The following is a 16,570-nucleotide window of genomic DNA, read 5'->3' on the forward strand; positions in this document are numbered from 1 at the left end:
AATGTTGAAGGAAACAAGTTTTATAAAGTAAATTTTTTGTATTGTCTATGTGCAACAAACATGATTTTGTCATGATAACTGTATACTTTGCAGTTTCCAGATATGATGAAATGAAGAAAGCTACAGGATCACTCAAGTGAACTCAATGATGAAATAATTAGGTGTGCAAACCAAAAATTAAGCGCACACCACTCTAATTGCCAAGTTTTCCACATTCTCTAGATTGATCAATCTAGCAATGGAATGTCCCGTTTTCCTTTGAAATAGAGCTTTCCACTCCACAGGACATAGATAATATTAAGACATGATTTGCGAAAGCATTATAAGTTATAACAAAAAATGTGATTGTTCCATGACATTGCAGGATGTTTAGGTAATGTTGAAGACCGAAATGCATGGTTTCATGGACATGACCACTACCTGAATTCTCCTCCTGGATCAAGAATTACAATGCTTCCACTGGGTGGTGGTTAGTGTTATGTTGTCTAGAAGAGTCTGCTCTTGATTTCATCATAGCTTCAACTCCTAACTTAGGTTTTCCTTCTGAAGATAGGCGCCTTTAATTTTGCAAAATGAAAGGAATTTCATAATTGGACGAGTTTCTCATCTCCAAGAACTCTATTTCTTTTCCATCTATTAAGGAGGTCAAATACCTACTCAATTAACATATATATCTATTAATCAGTACTAAGTTTACTGAACTTGATAATTTGCATCAAATCCCCAAACTGGATATAAATTGACAGTTCCTGGGGTTCCCAGGTTTGCATCTCTGCTGATTCACGAGAAACTGTTCATATTTGCGATTGTAAATTACTCAAGTTTTCCCTAAACATTGGCTTACATGCCATTGAGGGGCAACGGAATAAAAGGTTACAAGGATTATGGGTTGAACGAATGCATCTAGAGGGGAAATATAACATAATGACTTCTTTCATGTGGTTTTTTATTTCTTGGAGAGCATTTGTAGGCAACATGAGAATAAATCACACTTCTGCTAGCAAGATTGAAGGTATATTCTACACTTCTTGGTCTAGTCTACTCAACTTTTGGGTATCAATGATCATATCTCACCCCTTATGTTTCAATCATCTAACTTGTATTTTTGTGACCTCTAAATCCCACAAGCTCTAGACTATAAAGAGAAACCCATTCCAACAGTTCCAATACAAAAAGAACACAAAACTTTAATACCTTTGTTATAACTTCAGGATTTTTTTCGCTATCTTCGATATACTCGTTACAATAAAGAAATTAAATAACATTATACATGATTAGGTAATAGACATGGCAGGGCAAGACAGATATTACATTTGCATATATCCAAGGGACCATTCTACATCTAGGATTCACTTTTTAGCACAAAATAGGGCTATGATCATGCCTCAATGATATATTCACATGTTGATACAACTCCAACTCCATGTCAACAACTTGAGGTCTTGTTTTATCCATTGACAAAGCAACCGGAGGATCTTAATTGGCATTTGCACTTGGTACAGCTTCTTTAGGTGTCTGTCACAAACAAAAGATTAGAAGACCTTTTAAAGAACTTCAAAAACATACTCAAAATTTAAGTCTTAAGATTAGTGTTTGATTAACAACGAAGGAACATGTTCGGAAAAAAGAAGAGAAGAAAGAGCATTACTTTTGGCCCATCTACTTTATCTGAAGGTGTACTTTCAAGAATAATCAGCCGTGACTCGAGCTCGAACTTTAGCATGGATTTACATCTGCAGAACGATACAGTCAAAGATATCACCTGGTTAACAAAAACAGAGGCAAGATGATAGATCCTAATAAAATTTCATTATTCTCACAAATTTTCCATTATCCATGCATGAAAAGTTGATTAGTGAAGAAACATTGTTTGAATGATTGATATGGAGTTTGAATAAAGTGGGTATCCTAGAGAGAGATTTTATCATTGTCTTACGAGGTCGAATATGTGCCATGAGACAAAAAATACAACATTTCTCGTAATACATGAGAAAGTGCGTAGTAACTCTTGATATTCAAGAACTTTACTACTGAATGCCACAATCAAGAAAGCACACTGAGATAGAATATACATACATACATACATACATACATACATACATACATACATACATACATACATACATACATACATACATACATACATACATACATACATACATATACATACGTGTATATATATATATATATAGAGAGAGAGAGAGAGAGAGAGAGAGAGAGAGAGAGAGAGAGAGAGATATTTATGCCCAGATGGGTAGATGGAATAACTTTGTGATTTTTCACCACTTGAGGGTTGATTTTTATTATTTAGAATCACCATTTTGGCATTACTGAGTGATTACATCGATTTGAAAACGACCTCGACAAACTAACACTTGAATTCAACATTAAGAAACCCCTAGAAACAAATGCGATAAACAGATACAAAGAGGCACCATTGTCACAAAATCGATGACAATGGAAAAAGAGAAAACAATTCAGACACTTGTTCAAGAAGGCCTAAACAAAATTAAAACCCAAATGGGATGTTATATCGAACCCTTCCTCTCCAAAAGAGAAAACCAAAACAAACCTACCATTCCTCTAAAAAATGTGGAGGCTGCCATTACTATACTTCAACACCCTTTTAAGTAGACAAACACCCTCCCAAATAGAAAGTAGAAACATCAACCTCTCCCTACACAACCTTAGCTTCCCACCCACTACCCCCTTCTCAACTAAAACTCCTTAGTCGAGGACAGAATATGGAATGGGTTCCTCAACACCCTCAAAGCCTTCTTACAAAACTATGGGGCACCACTCCAACAACACATTCAAATCAAATCAACTATCTCCCAAAAAGAAGCAACTCTTAAGTTTCTCCTACATGCCCTAAACCCTAATCCCAAATCTTCTCACCATCCTCAACTCTACAACCCTGATACCCATAAAACTTTAAAACCCTCATATGCTTCTTAACCATTTCTTCTTCCTCTCCACTTGCATTTAGTTTAGGCTCATTGGAGTTCTAAGTTTAAAGCATTCTCTCCTCTCTCTCTCAAGTTTTTAAATAAACTTCGTATCTACGCACCCTAGTTACTTGGGGTAGCTTAGAACCCCTTTCTATTGGTGATGTGTTGCACGTCCATTAAAGATTAATATAGAATTACATCCTGACTTGCCAACTAAGAACATTCTTCTCATCAACTTGAGTAGTCAATCCCATAATCCATTACCCTACTTCCCTCTTTCCTAAATACATTTTTTCCTACTCATCTCCGGTTTCCTACATTGACACCTAATCAACTCATATGATTGGTTGCACAAAAGCTACTCCTCATTTGCAGTGTTATCACAAAATGTGCACTCTAAGAATACATGTGGGAATAAACCGACATTTGGGGTTGATCATTGATTATATCTAACAGTTCCTTCAATCCCCAAATATTCATAAATTTTTTAACTGTCAAGGTGCAGTTAGTTTCCGCTTATCGAACTTACCCTAATTTGGTTTGATTCATTCTACTTTGCATGTGGGAAGACGAGCTTGATTAAACAGAATAGACGATGGATTTGTTTTGTCATTTGTGATTTGGACCAAGAAACATATACTCAAACAATTGTATGTGAGTGGGTAAGTTCAACCAGCCAAGACCAGAAGGCCATGTGTTCAGCATCTACATTCGGTAGCATCTAGAAACTGGGCTTACCACTGAAGCACAGATCTCATACAAGAGAGGGAGAGAGAAAAAGCTGTAATATAGTTTTCATGAGGTTAGATAAGCACTGATGTAGGAATAAACAATTTTTTTAAATGTAGCCTTTAAATTAGGGGTAATATCGATTATTGCAACCCTGGTATTTTCCATCATATAATGACATCCATTTTGGGGAGATACAGAGAAACTTACTGTTCACATTTGACAAGATTGGAATCACCTCCACTTGGTATTGATAGAATTGTTCCAAAAAAGGAGCTGTTTGTTGCTCCACAATTAGGGCAAGGACCCTGCACACAGTGAGGTCACTGAAATTTCTTAAAATATGAACATAATGAAAGAAAAATCATCAATCTAGCATATTTCGAACTTTGAATTAGTAATTTTCCCTAGTATAAATGTACACTAACTCACCTTGAGTATAAGGAAATCTTTCAATATGACATTAGTCAGGAACTGGGCAGTAAAGAATGTTGCTGGAAGCACCACGAACCATGTGAAGATGAAGCTGTAAGGTTCTGGCAACTGCACACAGCATAAAGGCAAGATTTGTAAAAGTAAGATTTGTCATGTATATTCAGGAATTTGATGTGAATTTATTTACTATTCTTTCAAAGAGAGACCGATAAATAAATATACTATAAACATTTATAGGAGACCAAATATGATTATGTATGGACCAGGGACCAGCCCATGGGTGAGGATCAAACTTGAATTCTCTCACATTTATAACTCTGATTGAGGCGCAAATTTATGAGTTTGATTGCAATAATGTAAACCACCAAACCAACAGCCAGAGAGGAGTGTTCTCTAGGTATCCAAACACAGAAGATATATTTTCAACGTCTCTTAAGATGCCAGAATAGCTTATGAACTGAACAAGATGGAGGAAGAAAGAGACCAAGACAAAAAGATGGCTTATGACACCCAACAAGAGGTCACAATTCAACATATGTTTGTCTCTGCCTATTAAGAATAATAAAGAAACTGAAACTCAAATGAAGTAAAGTACTTAAAAGTCTACGTACTAAAGCCTCATCTTCAACTACAGTTAAGAAGAGTTAACCAGAAAGGTAATGTTCAATAAAACTGAAGTCTGAAATCCAGAGAGGCATTATCTGCTCAGTGAAATGAATGAGAGAGAGAGAGAGAGAGAGAGAGAGAGAGAGAGAGAGAGAGAGAGGCATAACAGTTGTAGCTTAGATCATAATGTTGTCTGTCAGAGACCACAAGGTCATGTGTTCAACCCCTACATTCTGCAGTGGCATCTAGTAAACTAGTGCATATAGTGAGATTTGAACCCCAGACATGAGATGGTAAAATACTTTTGTTAAACAGGGTACAGCCCTTATACAGAAAAAGAGAAAGTGCAAGCAAGGTAACAAAAAAAACTCTATTCACATGAATTACTCAATGAAACATCAATAACAAATATGTTCTCACCTCTAACAAATATGTTATCTCAAATCCTGTCAGGTCATCAAGGAAAAATACCCTGTTGTAGGCATCATAACCATTAATCAGTATTTGAGACTCTCTCTCTCTCTCACACACACACTAATAACAAGAAGCACGTCTTTCATGAATCACGTAAATGCTATGAAAACTTACAAGAAAAGAGCTATAACGGCAGCAGGCACATTGAGCAACAACATCTTCAGGTAGTCCACAGTAGAATCACTATAGACCTGTTAAAATAGTGCATTGTCATTATTAACACATAGCGCACGCACTTTGAGTGAGTGAGTGAGTGAGTGTGAGTGTGTGTGTGTGTGTGTGTGTGTGTGTGTGTGTGTGTATGCATGTGCACATTTTTCTTCTATAAAAAACCACTAATAAAAGTTTGCAGAAATGATGCCCCTTACATTGCTACAATGCTATGTAATCAATGGATAGATAATCAATGTTTATTTTTAAGAATTAAACACACTATAAAACCATGTGCCCATTATGTTCCCTGAAACCAAAAGTTAGAAAGCTACAATAATGGCCACATCCATACCTTTTTGCTACGTAGACTACAACGAGGTCCTTCAATAGCCACTTTACTCCCCGCTTTCTGGGAAAGAACAGAATAATCGAGATATCAATGGATTAACATATATATCCTTGAATTCTCTTTTATTTTCTACATTTAGAAGTAGGAAATTAAAAAATATGGGGTTATTATTATTATTATTATTGCATTCACTACCTTCAACTTGAGCTTTAGTGCATCAAATTCAGCATCTGACATGTTAGATTTCCCAGCTGCATATGAAAGAGATGCTTCCATAAATTTTTGCTCATCGGGACCTGGAAAACACAAACGAAGCAAGGTCTTCTCATAACTTTCGAGAAGCAAACTATGTCCTAATTTCCACCTAGCTACAAATTTTTATCAATGAAAAACAATTTAAACTTACTTAGAATAACAACACTGCTTCCTTCCCATGTTAGTTCTTCTTTGAGATTGTCAAACTCTTCATTTGACATAATGGGTTCCTTATCGTAGTAAAATGACTGGCATAAAATCAAGAAACGAAAAGACATAAGATTCAGCTTGTGTATCACAGAGAGACATTCTAAAGAATGTTAGATGTGTACCACATGATAATGGAGAACTTCATGATTAAATTCAAAACGAAAATGTACAAAGTAGAGAGGAAATAACCTGAAGAGCTTCAAGAAAATCCTGCTCCATTTCACCAAGTGAACGTTTATCAGCTTTCTTGTCTATACTGCAGTAGGGGAGAATCTTATTATCACTTACTTCTTCATCAGCCACTTTATCTGTCATAGACAAATATCAGTATAAATTAGTGGATTCATACATATAACACAGTTGATGTCGTTGAAAGATGTAACTTTTAGCCAAATGCAAAGTTGGGTTTACTCTATAAATCTTTAACCTCCTCTCGGAGGTTAGTTTTCTATGACAACTTGTGGCCCTACTAATATGGAGTTTAACAAACATGAACAATGAATGCCAAACAAATCTTATGTATACATTCATAATTTCCAAGGAAACAAAAAGTTATGAAATTTAATTTGGTTCTTTGCCTATCCATCCACGGTCACTTGTTGGACAATTGTCATGTCCTTTCTCTGAACAGACTTTGAATTACCGAATCTCATCAGCTTGTGTTTATTATCCACAAAAAATAGCCCTATTATTATGACATGGTAATCTCCCAATGGCTATTATGCCACTCCATCAGAACAACCTTTGGCCAAATGATTTCCCTGGGTATTTCCTATGGTAATAATGCTAGTATGGCACCTCTCCAGTGGTGGCGATGCTGCAGAATGGCTATAAGAATAAACCCCAACCTTGTTGGTCACCCAAAACTATCAAGTATTTTCCCTAGAATCAAGAGAGAAATGATCCTGTGCATTAGGAGTCAAATTAAGGCAAGAGATGAGTCCCACTTATCAAGAGGGAAGCCTTTATACGACTATCGTCTGTACAACTGACTTTCATGTTAATGCTAGTTATTTTTGGGCATAGAATGGGATGTGGTACAGGATGCTGATTGAGCGTCAGATCAGGGGTATTCGGTTAAAAGGAGAATTCGAATAAGCATTTAATCCTGTTTATTTGTTTAATTCTAGTTTATTTATGTTCAGATTGATCTTCAATATGATACCAACTAACTACACAATAAAAACGTAACCCAGCATACAAACATAAAAGTGGATATGTGCAAAAACTCAAAAAAGTGTGCTTTCCTCCTACTTCAAGAGCCGTCCACTCAGTACGTACTGATTCACTAGCACTTTATTTAACAATTAATGAAACAGATTTGATCCCTGGAGGTAACTAATGTTTCATATGCAGACGATCAGCAACACTACAAGCAGTGACCAGTTTGTATGTAGGGATCATCCCTTAAAAATCAAGTCAACACAATTTTCAGCAGCGTATCCAAGAATTTCAGCAGCATGTCTTGAGTCTAGAACAATAAATCAAGCCACATAACCAAAGATAATTCAATCGTCACTAAGAATTTCATTTGGCATACTTTCATAAATGGAAGTTCCATAACTTCTACGGATTTGTATTGAGGAATCAAGTTCCACAGTTTCTGATCATTTATATTGAGGGATCAACCACCATCCAATTACATAATTTTTAAATTTTTGTACTAACGAATTAACCACGAATTACGTCACATAATTCAACTAAAGCTTTGTATATCGAAAGATCAACCGCAAATCAAATGACATAATTCAAATTTTGCATTCCGAGATTCAAGAACAATGAATGAAGTCAGGTGATTCAACAAAATATTTGCATCAAGGAACCGACAATAAATCAAGCTACATAATTCTTACAATTTGAAATAAGAGATCAAAGCACCAGTCAAATTATGGATGCTTCAATAGTGAGCCTAAGCACTCGGCATACCTTGATTCTACACCAATAACTCAAAACGCATAATTCAACTAAAAGACTTATAATAAGGGAACAACCGTTAATCCAAAAGTTCCATACATAATTCAAAGGGATAACTATGAATTTTCATCTAACATACTCAAAGGTTGAGCTAAGAACTTTCATCAAACATCCTTCAATAGTGAACCAAGAACGTGTATTGAGAGATCAACCATGAATCAGATTATAATAGTGAGTTAAGAACTAATTCCAATGCGGTAAATACCTTGATTCTCTACAGCTTGAATGATGATGGTGGAGATCCTTCTGGTGGATTGCAAGTAATGCCCAAAAGAAGAAGAAAATTGTCTCCATTCCTTTTGCTCTTTAGTAGATGTACTGAGCTTACAAAGAGGAAATCTACCGCTGCTGCTTCTTCTTCTAAGACTAGGGGAAGAAGAAGAAGCAGCAGAGAAACAGGGGGTGCTGAGAGATGGCAAGGAAGCAGGGGCTATGGCCATTTTCTTAGTGAGACCCATCAGACCCATGAGTGCAGTGCAGAGAGAGCCCTCAGAATGGTGTATGAAATTACACAAAGACAAAAAACAGAACAAAGGCCGGATTCTGAGGTTAGATCAACATTCTACAAAGAAGGGAGGAGAAACAGGGGATTAGAGAGAGAAAGTGAAATGTGTGTGTGTGTGTGTGAGAGTGAGAGAGAGAGAGAGAGAGAGAGAGAGAGAGAGAGATAGAGAGAGAGAGTGTGTGTGTGTATTGTATATGTATTTTGAGAATGAATTTAGAGTTGCAAAGGAGAAACAAAAAGAATAGAAGAAGAAGAAAAAATCAAGTAGAGTGAAACATGTGAGGGAGAAGTGTAGCCAACAATCGAGTGGTCAGGAAACATGGTAAGCTTTTTGCTTTTCCTCAGGATCACACACACACACACACACACTCCTGCTCATGCTCCATTGTCTGGAAGCACATGTACCCCACACATGCTCACATGCCTCGCTTCGCATCGAAATAATGACCCTTATGAAAGAGACACATGCATCCTCATTGAGCTCTTTACTGCTGCATACCGATCATAGGTTGCCTGCATGCTTACCACGAGTATCGCGCTCGTGGCGGAAGGATCCTTAACGAACTCTTTCTCTCAGAGTACACCACTAGATGATCGTACACGTTCTGACCACCTATTTGTTGCGTCTTTGTGTACACCGAGTGCATCACCTTCATTGTGGTTTCTTGAGGAGCATCTCTCGGTAGAGACTGATTGCTCGTAGTTGTTCTGGTATCCTATGTTATTGTGTCCAAACTCAACGACATCGCATTCACCACGGACAGAGCATTCTTACGACGCATCTCCTCGGGGCAAACGGTCCAACAACCTAGGTTGCATCTCAAACTATTGATCATCGTCACATGTGCATTCATGGAGGATTCTTTAGAATCATACCCTATGTACACCATAGACTAATCATAGATACCCAAATAACCTGGGTTTGTCACGTCTAGACCTTATGCATCACATTCATGGAGGATCATGAAAAAACTTTCCTTCAGTAGACCACAATTTGATCATAGATGTTCCAACATCCTAACTAGTGTCCAAAGTAAGTGCATTGCATTTACTGAGTGTTTTCAAGAACCATCCACAATAGCTCGTTGTCCAATTGTAGCCATTCCAACAACTTAGGTTGCATTCCAAATGAGCTTATGATGCACATCTCCTTGGTACACATATATTGATTTGGGTTATTCTAACACCCTAGCTCGTGCCTAAATTAAGCATGTCGCATTCATTTGCAAAATGCATTTCCTCAAGACACCATAGATTGATTATAGTCGTTCCACCAACAATCTTTATCCACATTAAGCATCTGTGTTGCAAAATTGCACTTATGTGTCACAAAGCCATTGTGTCTGAAATCCACAATCATTGACCAATAGAAAAAGTGGGTTAGGCCACTTTTTATGTCTAGGCCCAATAGGATGTCCAACAAATAAGCAAGTTAAAAGACCCCAAAAAACCATGTATGTTAATGAAGCTCAATAGCTTGTCTAGGTTACAAGCCACCTAAACATCTTTAGTGTACGAATGCTTGTTTTTTTCTTTTTTCTTGTTTGCAAAGTACTTGATTGGGTTCAAATGTTGATCCCCAACTTAAGCTAGCTTCATATGCATTTGAACAACTAAAGTTGGGTTTCAGTGCACCCAAACAATGTAACAAGTTTTGCGTTTATTAGTGCCACATAAGCAATCGATTAAGTGTTTTTTTTTAAAAGTTACTTGACCACACACTTAAGAGGGATTAGAATAGATCATGAACAACAATTTGTTGTGCATGTACACCACACTCATTTGGACATAACCTCGTCACTATTGTTAGCGATAGAATATTTAGTACCTGGCACAATTCATTCTTGAATAGGCAATATTTTGAGATGTAGTTTGTGGTTTCCTATGCCATTTTGACTTCCTAAACAACATCAACATATGCTAATTGTTTTCTTTTGAAAATCAAGCTTTGTGAGCTTTACATTTGAGAGAGAAAGAGTATTGGTTTAACTAATAAGAAATAGATAGATAGATTGTATTATCGTCTTTGGATGTCAAATATGACTTATGAGACCTGTTGAGAATCGAACTCAACTTCCCATAGGAATAGTGTTCACACTAGTTGGTGTACAACTTACTAGGACATTTTTGTAATTAGTAGAAAGGGCATTTGCCCTAGACTAGTTGGTATTTAAACCAACCTTTTGTAACTTAGTTACTGTTGGATGTAATATACAGTTTCTTGTTTAGAGCTCTCACACACACTCTCTCTCATTCTCTCTTGTGCACAAACACACACACACAGTCCTTCCGCTACACAGAATCACTCTCGATTCTTTTCATGGTATCAGTGCGCGTGGTAGCTTGATCCAAGACCATCACCTTTACGTGTGTTGTGCTCAAACTCGTAGAGAACCGACTGATCGTTGTAGCAATTATTTTTGCATAGCTCACATCAAGAGTAGAAGAAGTTCAACAATGAACACCCAGATGGGAAGTGCTCTTCTCACCGAGAAGCTCAATAGAAAAAACTTCGCATCTTGGGAGTACAAGATGCATTAGTACCTTGTCGGACAAGGTTACTGGAGCTACATCGAGGGTGCTCACGAAACGCAACCCAACGCAACACACGTTGACTACCTAGCGTGGGAGCAGGCCGCGAGCCGTGTGTTGTATTGCCTTGCGTCATGCGTCCATAACCACATGCTCGACTATATTCGAGATTCGAAAACGCCGAAAGAAGCTTGGGGAAATCTAAAGAAGATCTTTGCAGCCAATATAGTTGCACGAAAGCTCCAACTTCGACAGAAGCTAAACAACATGCAACAGAGGGATATGTCGATCACCGGCTATACCTTGAATATCAAGGAGTTGTGTGATGCCCTTGGATTGATCAATGTCATCATCGACGATGACGAAATGGTGCAAATATGCCTCAGCAGCTTAGCACCACGATTCGACACGATTAGATCGGCCATTCTTGCAAGGGAGAACCCACCTTCCTTTTTCGACCTTCAATCGATATTATTGGTGGAAGAAAACCATGCCTCACAAAGGAGCAATGCATTGGATGGTTAGATGCTCTACTCACAATCAGACTATAGAAGAGGATTCGGCCGAGGAAATAGAGGTCGATTCGGCCGAGGGCAACAGGGTCAGTTGACCTGAGAATGCAACTCTCGCCACTGGCAAGACGACAAGAGCAATGCCAGAGAGTTCAGTAGAAGGGGGAGCTATATTGCCGGACTGAGCAATCATAACACCCCGATTGAATGTGGATATTGTGGAAAACTCGGCCACTATGAAGAGCAGTGCCGAAAAAAGATACGAGACTCGGCGTCAACCAGTCGACAACTTACAAATTATGCTTCGAATTCTGACTACGATGATCATGGCGGAATGTTTATGATGAGGCACAAGGCACATTCGATGTCGGCACAAGGTGAGACAAGCACCTCAACCTTGGATAATGTATGGTTTGTTGACTCGGAGCGTCCAATCATATGACGTCCCATGAAGATTGGTTCTGAGAATTACGACAACCCAATCGGCCCGGTTATGTCAAAACAGGCGATGACACGACACATTCAATACGACGCATCGGGAATGACGGCAAACAAACCTACCTCAAAAATGTCTTGCATGTCCCAACCATCACTAAAAACTTGGTCCCGGTAGGCTAGATTGTCGAACAAGGGATGCAAGTGCGGTTCAATGATGAAGGGTGCTTCATCGAAAAAGAAGGCCACCTCATCGCTCATGGTCGTCGAGAAGGCATGATGTTTATCCTTGAATCAAAGGAGGTGAAATCGGCTATGTTCGCGAAAAGCCTAAAAGTCGAAACCGACTTGAAATTGTGGCACAAGAGAATTGGCCACATTAATCTCCAGAAGCTCCAGAACATGCAATCTAAACGAGCCGTAATCAAACTCTCGAACTTCACCAAGAAGCAGATTACGGGCGTATGTGAGGTGTGCCAGTTTAGAAAACAACGCTGACATCCATTCCCGAAAGAGAGGAATGTGAGTAAAGGGATCCTGGATGTAGTACATTCAAATGTGTGGGGACTAGCCTAGACCGCAACATTCAGAGGTTGCCACTACTATGTCACGTTCATCGATGACTTCTCTAGGGACACCTAGATCTACCCGATGAGACAAAAGAGCGAAGTGTTCAGACACTTCCAAAGGTTTAAGAATGAAGTTGAGAAAGTCACGGGCTGACATGTATGCTGCCTTTGATTGGATGGAGGCAAAGACTATTTCTCGGACGAGTTTTCGGCATATCTCCGAAAGGAAGGAATACGACGAGAATTCTCGTGTCGAGATACACCTCAGCAAAATGGTGTAGCCGAACGGAAGAATCGGCACATAGTAGAGGTTGCGGGGGCAATAATGAATGAAAAGAACCTCCCGAAATCGTACTGGGCAAATGCGGCGAACACAACCATATATCTCATGAACAAGTGTACAACCTCTAGGGTACATGACGTAACCCCTCATGAGAGGTTTTTTGGAAAGAAGACGGATTTATCACATGTCCATATTTTCGACTCAATCACCTATGTGCATATTCCCGACAAGACGCGACAAAAGCTCGACCCGAAGTCGGAGAAATGTATCCTTGTAGGGTACTCGCTCGAACAGAAGGGGTACAAATGCTACAACCCATCTATCCGAAAAGCTTGAGTGAGTCGAGACGTCATTTTCGACCAATCGGCATCTTGGTACGATCTAGAGATGACTCTGATTTCTACTCTAGTCGACTCAGAATTTTCTGAACAAGAGATGCAAGAAGAAGATAGACTGGGACACACGTACGAAGATAGCCCGCATACGGCAAGGCTAAGTGGACCACAAGAGCTATTGAGGGATCGAAGCACATCTCGGCCAAGTCCGAACCTAGACAAATGCAAGGCGACAATGCCAGAATATGAAGACCTGATGGACAATGAGTCAACTGACTCCCTCGATAGTGAGTTTGAAGGACTTGACATCCAAACAAATGGAGTGAAGAAAGCATTAGTCTCTGCAAACGAGACGCTATGCCGGTCTACCCATGAAAAGAACCCCATAAGCCGTTTTGGCTATGATGAGTATATGGTGTATCATTATGCCTTTATGATGAAGGTAGCAACTATCCGAGAGCCAAAAACATTTTCTGAAGCCGTGAAGGACCCGTGATGGGTCGACACAATGAATGACGAAATGCAGGCCTTGTGCAAAGACGAGACATGGGACCTTGTTCCCCATTCACCTCACAGGAAAACGATAGGTTGCAGATGGATCTAGAAGGTCAAATACAACGCCGATGGCTCAATAAATCGCTTCAAAGCATGAATCGTCGCAAAAGGATACGCCCAAACACACGGAGTCGATTCGAGGAGACCTTTGCCCCAGTGGTAAAGATGACGACTATTCGGACAGTCATAGCTCTCGCAGCCGCAAAAGGGTGGCACCTCCACCAGATGGACATAAAGAACGTCTTCCTACAAGGCGAATTAGAAGAGGAGGTTTACATGATACAACCACCTGGCTTCGAATCACGTACTCACCCGAAAGCCGTGTGCCGACTCAAGAAGCCACTCTACGGCCTTAAGCAAGCACTGCGTGCTTGGCATTCAAAGATAACGCAATATATTCATCAAATCGGTTTTTGAATGTCAGAATCCGACAACTCCCTCTACATCCAAAACGAGTCGAACAATCCGATTTTCATCATCCTGTACCTGGATGATCTGGTCATCAGAGGAAAGGATCTTGTTGGGATCAATAAGGTCAAATCAATCATATCCAGTAGGTTTGAAATGAAAGACCTGCAAGAGCTCCACTACTTCCTCGGTATTGAAGTAATTCGGACACCAGCCAGGATATTGATCTCTCAACGACACTACGTTCTCAACTTACTCTACAAGTTCAGAATGACCGAGTGCAAACCTGTGTCTACCCCTCTCGACTGAAATCTCAAGCTCGATGTCGATTCGGGAACTGAAGAGTGTGAGCCGACTTAGTATCGTCAACTGATCGGCAGCCTCATCTACCTAACCATCACACGACCCGACCTCAACTATTCTGTCGGCCTACTTAGCCAATTCATGCAGAACCCACGAAATGATCATGATATTGATTGCGCTAAGAGGATACTTCGGTATGTTAGTACGACGATGGACTACGACATCATGTATAAGTCGAATACGCTTATTCGACTCGAAGGGTACACATACGCAGACTAGGCAGGCTATAAAGCTGATAGACGATTGACGTCAGGTTTCGTCTTCTCCCTCGGCAGCGGAACAATCTCCTGGAGTAGTAAGAAGTAGCCAATAGTCGCACTGTCGAGCACGGAAGCTGAATACAGGGCTGCCTCAATCGCCGCATGTGAACCCATATGGCTCAAACGTATCCTGAAGGATCTGGGCGCACCCATTACTTAGGATCTAATTCGCCTATATTGCGACAACATGAGCAATATCTACTTGGCTTGGAGCCTCGTGTTGCACCGCGGACTAAACACATCGAAGCACACTATCACTTCATCCGCGAGCGCGTACAAGCCGAAGATGCCGACCTACACCACATCAACACGAATCTTCAAGTGGCCAACATCTTCACAAAAGCCTTGCATATCGACAAGTTGCGACAATTCGTGATGAACCTTGGCCTCTTGATCATTGACTAGCCGAGCTTGAGGGGGAGTACAACAACAACTAACATCGAACAATAGCCGATCGGTCGATCGAAGCCGACCAGAGGAGTCAAAGTACGAACAAACAATTGAACAACCGAACACGAAGAATTGAACAATCGAAATCGTAAGTCATGTCGACTAGCCTCTCGAAAACCAAAAGCTGATTCAGCCGAATCGAAGTTTTCGAAGATTGAACCGAAACAACTTTTCGACATCCGGAAGTTGTGTTCGAAGGGGCATGTTGAGAAGCGAACTTAACTTCCCATAGGAATAGTGTTCACACTAGTCGGTGGACAACTTACTAGGACATTTTTGTAATTAGTAGAAAGGGCATTTGCCCTAGACTAGTCGGTATTTAAACCAACCTTTTGTAACTTAGTTACTGTTGGATGTAATATACAGTTTCTTGTTTAGAGCTCTTACACACACTCTCTCTCATTCTCTCTTGTGCACACACACACACACACACACACACACAGTCCTTCCGCTACACAGAATCACTCTCGATTCTTTTCAAGACCAAAAATAATACATTTTCACGTAATACGTGTGAAAGTGAGTAGCGACTCTTGACATTCAAGAACTTTACTAATGAATGTTGCAATCAAGAGTGAACATTTGCGATTGGGAGAGAAATTCGTGCAAGGATTTGGTTTGGTAGAAGATGTGTGGAAAGCATAGTTTAATATGATGAAAGGCAGAGCATTGTATCAACATGGGAAACTCAGACTCCCGAACTTGTTTCAACAATGTGTATATAGTCAACTGCTCTCCTTACTTGTGCCCCCAAAGCCCCATCTCACATCGTAGTGCACGTGAGCTAAGTCACATGGAAGCAATGGTTTGAATGACCAACAACGAGATGGGCTCTAACATGTATTGACGAGTGCGGTTTCCCTATTAGGTGCAACATATGTAGTATAATGTGTAAAATGTGAGCCTCTACGTTTCTCCCATGTCATGATACATTGGTGTAACTGTAAAAAGGTCTCATTTACGGAGGAATCTAGTGATGCATCATGAAGCAAGTGTGTTGCATCCCCATCTTCCAAACCATATATTCCTTATCTTGCATCCAACCATATTCCATATCGTATGGAACAGAGTGGTACGGCCAAGCTCCCAGGAAACTCTTCGGCACTATTTATTTACTGCCCAACTGGCAACAATCAGGATGAGATTGTGAGGGGCAGGAATTGATATTACCGATAAAATGCTGATCGGCTGAGGGTATTTCCGGCTTCTCTTCAAAAGTATTATATC

The 16,570-nt window shown here is 39.7% G+C and overlaps 1 protein-coding gene across 1 annotated transcript; it reads right to left on the bottom strand.

Moving 5' to 3' along the window:
- Nucleotides 1-1,175: 1,175 nt before the first annotated feature.
- On the bottom strand, nt 1,176-8,650 carry LOC147864411 (PGR5-like protein 1B, chloroplastic). The gene is made up of 11 exons (XM_087320212.1): nt 8,342-8,650; nt 6,352-6,470; nt 6,104-6,200; nt 5,893-5,993; nt 5,701-5,757; nt 5,310-5,386; nt 5,142-5,193; nt 4,113-4,223; nt 3,891-3,988; nt 1,649-1,733; nt 1,176-1,515 (listed from the first exon to the last, which is right to left on the bottom strand). Exons 1-11 carry the CDS (start codon nt 8,601-8,603, stop codon nt 1,477-1,479), a joined length of 1,098 nt encoding a protein of 365 aa, XP_087176338.1. The 5' UTR covers nt 8,604-8,650; the 3' UTR covers nt 1,176-1,476.
- Nucleotides 8,651-16,570: the final 7,920 nt, after the last annotated feature.

The sequence above is a fragment of the Azolla caroliniana genome, unplaced genomic scaffold (genome assembly GCF_043228905.1).
Source record: "Azolla caroliniana isolate FFs.n. ecotype wild unplaced genomic scaffold, voAzoCaro1.0.p SCAF_5, whole genome shotgun sequence".
Taxonomy (NCBI): domain Eukaryota; kingdom Viridiplantae; phylum Streptophyta; class Polypodiopsida; order Salviniales; family Salviniaceae; genus Azolla; species Azolla caroliniana.

Excerpts from the sequence above, each read along its gene's own strand:
- LOC147864411 (XM_087320212.1), bottom strand. The coding sequence starts at position 8,603 with ATGGGTCTGATGGGTCTCACTAAGAAAATGGCCATAGCCCCTGCTTCC. Across the intron at positions 6,471-8,341 it reads TCAAGCTGTAGAGAATCAAG|ATAAAGTGGCTGATGAAGAA; the intron begins GTATTTACCGCA and ends TGTCTATGACAG. Across the intron at positions 1,734-3,890 it reads AATCTTGTCAAATGTGAACA|ATGTAAATCCATGCTAAAGT; the intron begins GTAAGTTTCTCT and ends ATCGTTCTGCAG.